The sequence below is a fragment of the Astatotilapia calliptera genome, chromosome 11 (assembly GCF_964374335.1).
Source record: "Astatotilapia calliptera chromosome 11, fAstCal68.1, whole genome shotgun sequence".
Lineage (NCBI taxonomy): Eukaryota > Metazoa > Chordata > Actinopteri > Cichliformes > Cichlidae > Astatotilapia > Astatotilapia calliptera.
Window position 1 is genome coordinate 12198149 of NC_137432.1, and position 12452 is coordinate 12210600.

The following is a 12452-nucleotide window of genomic DNA, read 5'->3' on the forward strand; positions in this document are numbered from 1 at the left end:
CAGATGAGAGGAAACAGGATAATATGTGGAGGAGTGACTCATGGTCCTTTTTATGATGGAGCTCCAGACACAAGCATATTAGCTGCTCATCCCTAACTTGGCTTTGCGATGCTTTTGAAAGAGCTTTTCATGCGCTCATTTAAAATATTAAAGCGACACTGATGATTTGACCCAGGGAAAAAAGTGAAGTTGCATAGACAAAATATTGAAATGCCATGACATGGCAGTAAGCTACCATGGTCAGCTCCAAAAATCACTTCGTATATGTGTAGACAGATATCTGGGAACTGCTGTGTTACAGCAATGCTGAAAAGACAAAGCAGCCAGTATACACAAACTGTAAGATACTTTAGTAAAAGAGTAAAAGAGTGAACACTGTCACTTTGAAATGTGGCCATAGCTATCTTGTTGTTCATGCTTGCTGACATGTCTCCAGTGGAAAGCCTTTGGCTTCGGTTGAAATGGCGAACCACTTGCTCTTGAACTGTTTGCTTCATGTATTGTACTGTAAATGCTGTTACAGCGAAGTATCATATGCAAATGTAAACAAAAGTGGAAATTAAAGGTTTTTTCTAACCACATGACTTATAAAGTTGGCAACATACAGCTGCAAATAAGTCAAATTTAAATAGTGCAGCTCTGAAAATATCTTCTCTGTAGATACAGTTCTTTTTGAGACTGAATGTCAGCCAGATTTCCCTGCGCTGTCTAAACTACTGCTATTAGCTATCAAAAGATGTCTGTTTCTATAACAACCGCAAGCTAAACAGTCAGTACACATGCTGCAGGTTTAAATCCTATGGTTGATGTTCTCTCACTCAATAGGTTTCCTTTCTTGACTGTCTTGTTCATTGCAATGGATTGACTAAAAATAACCACATACAACAACAAAAAAAATGATGAAAAGGGATTTTTTTTTAATGTTCTTGGCAGTCTTTCCCCTGTAGAGCTGCTTTACCATATCACCACACTAATGCCCCAGTGTTCAATCCCTGAACCACCCACACAGAAAAAATAAATACTTAGCATGTGAAGTTCTGATGGTTGGCGGCAGCACAGTTCAGGTCAGAGGCCTCATCGTGACTTGGAACCAATTGTTGACAATTGTCTGTGATTACACAGCGCCGGGGCGGGTGCCATGTGGAATCACGCACCGGTTGTCACATGTGATATAAGCAACAATCCTGGCTGGGGTATTTCTTGACCGTTGGCGGGCCAGCAATGGTGGAAGGTGGTAACGTTTTAGTAAGCCTCTTTCTCACTTCTTTCTTTCCCTCAATAACTGATCACGCACCCTCATCTTTCTGGCATGGAATGTTTTGCTGATGTTAATGCCAGAGAAGGTTTGCAACTTTGCAGTTATTGAGTCACCAGAGCGTTGGCGACCGTTGCGCATTTTCCGCTTCAGCATTCGACAACTTTACGTGGTCTGGCTCTTTGCGGCTGTTGCTGTGGTTCCTAAACGCTTCCACTTTGCAAAAATACCACTTAAAGTTGATTGTGGAATATCTAGAAAGGAAGACGTTTTACAGACTGACTTCTTGCAATGGTGGCTTCCTATTATAGTACCATGCTCGAATTCAGTGAGCTCTTTAAAACGAGCCACAATTTTTTTTGTAAAAGAAGATTGCATGGTTAAGTGCTTGACTTTTACACTCGTGGCAATGGGACTGAAAACAGCTGAATTCAAAGACTAAGCAGTCTAGGCCTACATTTGTGTCCATATAGTGCTGCTGTTTGTAGGTAGCTTTCATCTGTGAAACACCAGTTACTGTATAGTGGGAAATGATCATTATCTGAATATGGGACATCTGTAAATAACAACTGCTCTCCTCTGGCTTGAGCATACAACTTGACAGTAGGATTTGAAAAGTACCCCAGCAGCCTGCCCCTCCACCCCATTTTACCATTAATGTCACACTCTAGGAATCATGTGGTCAGTTGGATATATAATTCTTTCATTTACCTGTGTTAATATTCATAATTTGATAATATTGCAAGGAATACGCCATTCTGACAGCTGTAGAACCAATCATGCTAATTACTTCATAAATGCACAGTACTGACAATAACTTTTTTTACTACAGTATGTGATTAAAGCTGTAAACTGCATGGTCATTGTGGTCATAGCTGACACATCTGTATCGACCTCATAGTTTTCACATGCAAAGCTCAACGCGGTACTTTCCATAGACTCTGCTTCGCTAGTTCTCTGACCTGTATGAAGGGTAAACGGCCCAGGTTGATGAGTGATGATGAAAAAATTGGTTCTGAAGACCTTGTCAGCATGAAAGACATCACTGTTTGAAATTTGCTCCTGCGAGTCTAACTTATTGCTACCAGAGATTCCCCTACTTAGAGATATGGAAACATCTGCAGACATCCACACATGCAGACTTTTGAGTTTCACATTTATGAGCCCTGATTTTCCAGCTGTCTCTCCCACTGTTTTGTCTCACACACAAACTTCCACTTTGTACTGTGTAAGGACTGACTTATGCACATACACACACAAAGACACATTAATACACACTCACTACCTCACCACTGCAACTGTGTCACTGTGTCTCTGTTAGCCAGCATCTGACTGCAGGGATGAAGGGCCTCATACTCCACTCACAGTGAAACAAAATGAAAGAAAAAAAGCAGTGGCGACTGTAGTCATTTAAACATATTTTAGGGAAATGGTTGTAACTGCCAAGTGCAGTTAAAGTACAAACACTACATGCCAACTGACTGTCATCACAAATGTGGTGCATGTTTAGAGAGACTGAGAGTGAAAAAGAGAAGAAGAGAGCAAGGGAAACCATCTCCAACTGTCTGAATCTGTTGTGTTGATAGAAGTTTATTGAAAAGCTGAATATGAAAGCTGAAATGTCTCTTTGACACAGACAGGGATAGAGGGAAAAATAAAGCGAGAATAACGTCAGCTTAAAAAAATATTGTGAATAATTGTCACTGTAAAATGTAGAGATTCAAAAAGGCTTTTGACTCAGTTTATCCACTGAGATTAATAACAACATGCCACTGCTACAATTCAGACTGACCCAGTTAGAACATTTATAAATGAAAATTGCTGTGTCCTTAAATATGTGCAGATATATTGACAGTCATGTGAAAAATAAGCATTTCACAAGATTCTATGCAATTCTTGAAGAACTAAGTACACCCCATTATTAAGTAGCGTGCATAATGACCTTTGGCAGCGTTAACCTGAAGTAATTCTTTAAGACTTTTGTGGAGGAAATTTGGCCCTCTTCTTTACAACTTTATGGGCATTCATTTATCCGCAGCTTTCTTAAGGTCCTGCCAAAGGATTTAAAACCTTGTTGGGGTCTGGACTTTAACTGTACAACTGCAACACCTTGATTGTTTTCTTTTTTAACCACTCTGTTGCAGATTTCCTGCTATGCTTGGGATCTTTACCCTGTTGCATCACCCATTTTGACCTGACCTCCAGGTCAGGAAAGTGCCAGCAATTCAGATTAATTAATTTAATTAGTAGCCCCTAACAGCTGGTACTGTACTTACTTTGTACCCACACTTTCTTTCAAAACTTTCTTTTTCAAGTGGCCATATTAATTGGCCTTTTACAAAAGCAACCTGTAACTGAATGTCTAAGTTATGCTGTGGCACCAAAAAAGCACACATTGATCTTCATATATAGTAAAAGGAAATTGTTGCTGCTGAAGATGTTCATGTCGCCCATTCTCGTATTCTATGTTGTATTAAAGATATCACAGGATAAACAGAGCTGGAAATGGGCTCTTAAGAGCTTCTCTTACATACATGCTATACAGCATATATCATGTTTATGCCACCAGCCCATTGGGTTTAAAATCATTCTGTCTGACCAAGTTTGGTTTAAATTTAGGTGAGATAACGGTTGACCCTGAACAGTAAAACAGATGTTAAACATGATGAAACGTGGCCAGTGACCTAAAGAGGTTTAAGGGAGGCGGGTTCAGAGCGACTAAGGGTCAAACCTTGACTAATTGCTAAAAGAGGCAGACTGGGTAGCTAAATGAAAAGCTGGCGAGAGTAATTATCGTAACGTTATCATTAAAATATATGACTGCAGCCCTTTGGGCCTTTTTCAGTGGAAAAGAATTTGTGAACTTTTGAGGTTTTAGCAAACAATATTTCATTATTGGGTCACGTTTAAATATTTTTTCACAAAAAAGTTGGGAAGAGACCCTCTTTTTTCAAGATTGTTTGGCCTGAGAAAGATTTTTTTGAGGGTTTTCCACATGGCTTGAGTGTAGACAACATGGGTGCAACAGTAGATTAGTGCAGCCTAGGTAACAGGTTGTGCTGTAAAGCTAATCAAACTCTCTATTTTGCCTCTAGTCAGGTTTGATCCAAACACAGGATGCAGAATATTTCTTGAGACCCGTGTCACACGGCTTGGCGCAGATGGAGAACTTCACAGCGCCCTTCGGTCATCAGCCACACATCCTCTATAAGAGAGAAAGGGACTCCCAAACACAGCGGCAACATGTGCTTCAAAAGAGATCCGCTGACAACACAGTGTTTGAACATCAATACAAGGGACTGCAAAAACAGCATGACAACAATAACAGCAACACTCAAGCTGACCTGATAAAACATCATGGAAGTGGCCAACAGCACAATGACCATCGCCATGACAGCGACTACAGACATGGGGAGAAGCAGAAGCAACACTTCTGTGGGAGAAGGAAGAAATGTATGTAAGGGCAATTTCTCCTTCTAATGCTAATGTAACATTGTAGTATTCCTCTTAAGATTTACATACATTATTGATTCCTGCACCTTCCTATTTGCTTGTTATAATACTTTTAAACCTCTAATAATTTGGTTTACATAGTGTTTATTAAAATCAATTTCACCTTAACCCGGAAACTTGCAAAAGAATTTGCAAGCACTGCTAACCTAACAATGTCTCTTGACTATAGGGGTCATAGATCATTATGTGTCAACTAGCCAAATCTCACTGGTATTTGGGTTTTCACGATCAAACAGAAAGTAACAGCACCACTAAACTTTCATTTTAAGTGCTTAATCTGGCCGGCTAGGTAAAGTTTTTAACAACGAGGTGGCTCTTATTGCCAACTAAAGTCAGCCTCATAAATCCTCTTCTTCATGGATGGCTAGGCACTGCTAGATTGTAATAGATAGAGTAACAGCTGTACCAAACAAACTACTGAAGGGGTTTTTTGTTTGGTTCGGGTTATTTTTAACTCTCCTTTGTTGCTTTGTCTTAGTTTTTTGGCAAGAAGAAGAATTTGGACTGGAAATATCAAGAATTTGAATTGGTAATTCAAGATTCTGCTTTTAAAGCAATTATCAATCTTGGTAATTGCTTTAAAAGCAGTATTAAATAACGAAGAATGCAAAGAACATTTAGATTAGTAAAATGGGAAAAAATAATATACAAAATTTTTCTGGATTGGTGACATCCTAAGTGTTTAAGAACCAAACAATGTTATTTTATTTTGAGGTCAGCCTTACTCACATATTCTCCGATTTAGGGTGGATTTGATATTGGATCACTTTTTACTAATTTAATTATTTAAAAAAAGCCATGAAGTCATTTTTGCCCTTTTCAGATTTTCATATGAAAACACTTAACACTTACTAAATAACCTTCTTATCCTTCGATAATATTACATGTGTTTACATTTGTGGTTTACTCTGTTTGTAACAGCTTCACGAGGGTGGCTGGTGGAAGCATCAAATTGCTATTTAATGATGGTAATATCATCATATTTGTGCAGCAAACATTCACAAATACTTGTGAAAATTGGACAGCAGCTGTGTCTCATTTTAAATTGTAACACAAGATTAAAGACAACACATTCTATGTTGACTTGGGTTTCACATATTGTTAAGACATTAGCTCCTTTTTATGTAAAGGAGACAATCAGCAGTGTGTTGTCACTTACACAACATGGGGATTGTAAATGTTGTAAAGCAGATTGTCTTAGACTGAAAATCTTTAAACACAATAACACTCATTCATGATTAGCTGATTCCTCGAACAATCATCATTTTCATGTATTTATTTAGACATTTGTGGTTGATTTTATAAGTAAAGGTTAATTCTTATAATTTCTGTTTACTTTGCACTATGACAAATGTTTGCTCTCAAGAAATTACCACAAGATCCGTTAACATTGCTTGCATCACGGGGGTCTTTCAAACGAGAGCAGCTGTATGTCCCTATGAAAACACAATGATGTTTGCATTTTTATAAGATGATATCACCGAACACCTGCGTTGTGTGTTCGTCGAAGGGCACTTTGGTCATTCACCTGCTTTCCGCCTGTATAAGCAAACTTTCTAGCCTTTATAGATTATCTAAGCCAGCGATGAGCAGGTCAAAATTTTGATAACCTATCAAAACACTGAAAATAAGACTTAAGAAGATAACGTTACAAGATACTATGGTTGCATGCTGTGCTTTTGCACTAACAGGTGTTCTACTTTATGTCATAGTTCAAATCTGAATGTTCGAAGGTGCTTTTACTCCCAGATTCACATAGCAAGCTTCAATTCATCAAAAGTTACAAAATCTTTTTCATAATACAGCCTTTCATTAGTACTAAATAAACAAATAAACAAAAAAAACATCATTTTGGGACAAAAATACACTATATTTATGTTACATGTCTATAGAATATGAAACAGCTCTGGAAGCACATACATTTCAGATGAATGTGTGTGCTTTCAACATGTAAATATTTCATATAGTTGATTGTTTTAAATATTGTTACTTTATGTAACTGTAGCTACTGCAAGGCAGAACACATACTAGGATTTCACACTTAATGGTAGCATAACATTGAGACTGCCAGAGTCAACAACAGTAAAAAAAAAAAAAAAAAAAGCACAGTTGGCAGTTTATCCATGACATCAGGTCACAAAAGTAAGAGCACGGTTAGCTGTTGCCAGCTATTTGCCAGAATCGCTGGTTAGCACACATAAGCAAAGGTAAACATTTGGCCAGTGGCTACAAATGTATTTCAAATCACTTGCAAATGTAATCAGCAATGGAAAGGAAGGCTTGCATTTGTCATGGACATTATGGCTGCAATTAAGGCGCTATTATATGCGCTATTGTTTGGGCTTTCATCAGTCACTCGGAAGCTTCCATACAGTAGTTCATCATGTTAACGGTGCAGCCATAGATCACTGAGTAATGCTCCATTCAGGTTGTTCAGCTGTTACTACATCATTTTGCTTCAGACCAGTTTATTACTTAATGAATTCTTACTCTATATCTTTTTCCATCTGTTTTCACAGACATGCCGAAACCTCCAGAAGAGGATATTTTTATCCTTCCAGATGAATACAAGTTTATCCCCAGGAATAAAAGGGCAGTGCTGATGAAGAACAAGGCCAACCAGGGACTCAATGTGGAGACACTTGTGGTGGTGGACAGAAAGATGATGGACAACCATGGCCATGAGAACATAACTACATATGTTCTTACTGTGCTTAACATGGTGAGACAAATTTAGTCTTTACCACTGTGTTTGATGTGCACTCTGCCTATAGGCTAGCATGGGCGCAGCACACATTCAAGACAGGAGTTACATAAATCAACCTTAAGGCTGACTCGTTTTTTTAAGAATACCAAATATGATGTCTTGTAACTTTATGGGAAAGTTGTCTTGTATTTTTACAAGTGGCTTTAACAGCAGAACCACAAAGCCTGGTGTAACTTTGCAGTCACATCATCAAATGAAGTTTTAGGATGCTGTGCTTTTTTTGCTATTATACACCATAACATCAGCTGATGAAAGAGGAAGCCATGCAATTTATTTGAAGTAAGGATTTAGTTACTTGACAATCCTGTCTGCTAGACTAACTTATCAGAGATCTTAAAACAGGAAACTGATATCTGGGTGAGATCATCTCCACAACGCTTGCAGTGTCCCCCTCCATTCCTCTCAGCTTATCTGTAAGCGAATACCGTCACACTTGTTTTGCTACTTAATGACTGACTGACAAATCCAAAGATAATCCATCTATTTTGAAAACATAGTTCCCTGTAGTAAAAACAAAGTCAGAGCAGTCACCGGCCTCATAGGAGTCACCTAAATACTATATGGGGTTTCGCAGAAAATACCCAACGCTTCACACCACCTGCCAGCCCTCATGGGGCTTACAAAAGTCATTTAATATTTGTTGGAAAGGAAATCTAATAAGCTCTTTAGCTTTGTATAGAATTGTGCTTTCACAGTGACAGTGGAAAGACAAAAAAAATCATAGTTACTTATTTAAAAAAACATGCAGTGCACTATGCATCACAAAACACTACAGATCTGTGGAAACAGGTGTGATACATTATTCCTATATGTAAAAACATATAGGGATTCATTGCTCTAATCAATTCAGAAATCTGACAGCCTGCCAAACACTCAGCTTTCAGCATAGCTTAGTTTAAGTGAGCTCTTTGATGACCTCCCTGACCTTTCTGCAACAAACCACGGCCATGTGTCTTCCTGTGAGTCAGCGCAAAGCAGGACGAAAAGAGGGAAATGAATGAGTTTTCCTAAAGATGTATTCGCGAGGTCTTAGAGAAAGGCATACAGCGAACCCTCATAGTCATATTATGGGAGTGGTGCATAAATATAAGTTAAGGACATTTTAACACATCAGCCTAGATTGTACTAATCAGATCCTCTTCGAGTACCAGTAACAGTTTTTAATGACAGATCCTGCATTTGTATAAACAGGCGAGTACTTCAGATGTCACTTTGATGCTCACGTTCAAGCCACTTTAAACTTTGTAAAATTACTCATGCACATGTAGTTTATGTCTCAAATTACATGAGTTTGAAACATTACTTGAGATGGATTAGACAAATGCCAGATGCTCTAGTAATACGTCATAATGATTGTCTGTTTGCCTTTTAGGTCTCAAGTCTGTTCAAAGATGGCACAATAGGGGGAAATATCAACATAGTGATTGTGGGTCTCGTCCTCCTGGATGAAGAACAGGTGAGCGTGTCAGTTTTTAGTCAGAATCATCATTCACCCAGACAACTCAACCCTATACACTAACAATATGTTACCATGTTCTTTAGCTGTACATACCAAGGGGCAAAAAAAAAAATGCAAAAAAGGATCATTTGTATGTTTATTTGTTTGTTTTGCCTGAGGTTCCAGATCTTTTTGGTCCTTCCAAAATCTTCCTGGGGCTGTTGTAACAACTAGGGGCTTTTACAGTTTAAATAGAGCATGTATTTCCCTGGATCTGTGCCACAGGGGAAATTCTCATGGAGTCTAGGAGTAAATGAGCGACACAGACAGAGAGAGACAAACTGTTGGGGTACAGTTGGGAAAAGTAAAGCAGCTTGAGAACAATGGCTTAGACTTGCCAGCCACTTCATAGATTTTAAAATTAAGTATTTATAAGCAGGAGGAATGGTGAAAATACAAAAATGTTCACAGACGTTTTCCTTTGTACACAAAAGAAAATCTGTAAGCCTTTATGTTGTTATCAACATGCATGCTATATGTCTAAGGGATCTTGGTTATTGATTATAAAGACCCAGAGAGAATCTGTAAGTTGGCAGTAAATATATGGATAATAATGCTTTACCTCAATGAAGTTAATACTGTCATCATATCTTTTTATGTGTTTTATGTCACAGAATGGCTTAGTAATCAACCACCATGCAGACCACACACTGAACAGCTTTTGCCACTGGCAGTCCACCCTGGGAGGTAGAGAGGGCCGGCACCATGACCACGCCATCCTCCTCACGGGACTCGACATCTGCTCTTGGAAGAATGAACCCTGTGATACTCTTGGTATGACTTTAAAAACCTCTTTGTTGCTCTATTGCTTGTAAATCACAAAAGAGCAGATTCTGCAACAACCAAATGCCAGAAGGCCTCATTTGAGGCAATAAACAATCCTGTCAATACACCGATCCATCATATTTGCTCAGCGTACCTTAACCTGGAAAGAAAAATCTATCATCTTCTTTATTTTTATGTTTAGTTTTTAACTTTATGTTGAATCCAGATTTATTATAAATGTATTACCAGTTATCAGTATCCGATCAAAAAACAATAACAACAATTTTAGGCTGTTTGGGGTACTTTGTATTTCTGGTGATTTGGTACCATGTTTTCATTACTGATCAAATATTGTTGGTAAGGTACGCTGCCATTGTTTCTGTCTACTTTTAGACTTCTCACAGCTTTAATTAGGGACTTTACAAGAAACAAATAATTGCGAAATCCTCTTAAATTAATAAATAAACACTGTTATACAGGCACAAGTGATTTTGCCGCCTAGCTCCAATAATAGCCATAGCTGCTAGCTGCTACCTTAATGATCATTAAGAGACAGCTAATGCGGCTATAAGTTAAATGTGTGTGCTGGCCAGGCTGACATTTGTGCTACCTGTTTAGAGCTTAATTATTGTTGAAAAAGGGGGCTTTACTCACCTCTTGAAATTGTTCATAAAGTGTTGTTCACTGCTGTGGCGCTATTTTTGTGCCACTATTCTGAGCACAGGTGCAGGTGCAAGTGTTGCATTTTGAGGAGAAATTTATTTTGAGCGAAGAAAAGCTAAATTTGAGTGAACAAAATTCATGCAAATATGTGATGTCTTGATAAATCGAGCAGATATTTGAAGTTCACACAGCACCATTCTCGCATGAAAATATCTTAAAAGTTTATTTTGTGACCCAGAGTAATATTTCAAACTCCGCCACTCTGTGTTCCTCCGCCACTGCCTCGTTTGAGTTCTGGACGAAATGGATTCTGGGATATTGCATTTCGTCATTTCGAGCTGATTGGAGACCAAAACAGCCAGTCAGATTTTTTTGCATCCAAGTCTGTGATTGGCTGGTTTTGTGGCACAAATATAACGGTGTAGAGAAAGAGTTGAGCGCGCACAGGTAGAAATGTTGAGAGCGCAGCAACACATTGCGTGCAAGCGCAAATGCAAAAACTGAGCGAGAGGGGCTGCTATTGTGTGTGTGTGTGTGTGTGTGTATGGATAATAACAAACACTGAAATACATTTTTTGCACGCAGCAACGAATTTTGTTCACTCAAATTTAGCTTTTCTTCGCTCAAAATAAATTTCTCCTCAAAATGCAACACTTGCACCTGCATTTTTTTTTACGTGCGCTCAGAATAGTGGCACAAAAATAACGCCATATTCAGCTGCGAGTAAAGCAGCAACATGCCTTCAGCATGTTGTGTGAAGTTGTGTGTTAGCTAGGTGAAACAAAGATAACACTGTTGATATCAGTGCTATATCATGCCGCAGTTCATCTGATGCAATAGTAATTAAGTATTTAGTGATAATTAGTATCCGAATATTTATTTTTTTTACTTTTTTTTTTTTGCCAACCGTATTTAACAGAGATAAGAGAAAAACCAGATAGAAATTCAGAAAGTGGACACATTATCAGGTTTTCATTTAGTTTAGAGTGCTTAGTGTTTTTCTACATAGACTAAGCTCAGCTGGCTTGAGCATTCAGACACACGCTGTCTCTGTGAGTGTGCATCACCTAGCACAATAACAGAAGCTTATTTGGGGTAATGACCGTGCAAACACATTCTTATCTTCCACACTGTGAGAAAAAAACTCCCCTTTTTTGCACCAGAAAAACACAAGAGTGTAACTTCCCCAGACCTAAGATTTTACAATAAAGTGTCGAAACAGGCACTAACCTCATCCATACAGCTGTGCAAGCTTAGATAAAAGGTGTGTGTGTGTGTGTGTGTGTGTGTGTGTGTGTGTGTGTGTGTGTGTGTGTGTGTGTGTGTGTGTGTGTGTGTGTGTGTGTGTGTGTGTCTGTCCAGTCAAAATAAGAATCAGTGCTTTCTAATTCCCAGAAGTACGATGTAAAATAGGCATTAGCACAACCATTCACTGTTTATTTGGATTACTATTAGAGCCCTATTCTTCAATGTTTTTATTCATATTTCAAAACTGTCATATAATATCAATGACCTACCTCTTTCCTAACACAAAAAAGAAATAAATGGTAGTTCTCACAGTTAATCTCCCTTGTTATATTTAATATCATTGCTCACATTAGTTATATACATGAGCCACTCTGTGGCAAAGACTTAGAGATGTAAATCAAACAACATTTAAGGCCAAATTCGCCATGAAACTCTAAGGAAAAAACGTTAAGGGAGGCTCTCGTGTGGATTAGCCTTTTTGATTCAGAGCCAGAGGTTGCTGTAAATGTGAGAGACAGGAGGAGAGAGGACAGAGAGAGGCATAAAGGGAGCTGAATACTATAAAAGAGTTTAACTGAGAATGAGAGATATGAGAAATATGTGAAGATAGGGAAAGAATGTTTTAAAGTGAAGTAAAAGGTAGCATATGTGACTATATAGAGCACCATATGTTATCATATGGAAGGATTTGAATTCACTGATGTTGTTTGATATTTCCGACATGTGCCCTCCACAAATTCACA

The 12452-nt window shown here is 38.3% G+C and overlaps 1 protein-coding gene across 1 annotated transcript in view; it reads left to right on the forward strand.

Annotated features, from left to right (window-relative positions):
• The window catches only part of adamts16 (ADAM metallopeptidase with thrombospondin type 1 motif, 16), a 51395-nt gene that overhangs the window by 9808 nt on the left and 29135 nt on the right, over positions 1-12452 (forward strand). Inside the window, exons 4-7 of the mRNA XM_026185423.2 lie at positions 4351-4708; positions 7288-7490; positions 8908-8991; positions 9648-9807. Of these exons, the coding sequence (XP_026041208.2) occupies positions 4351-4708; positions 7288-7490; positions 8908-8991; positions 9648-9807 (805 nt within the window). The remainder of the gene's footprint in view (positions 1-4350; positions 4709-7287; positions 7491-8907; positions 8992-9647; positions 9808-12452) is intronic.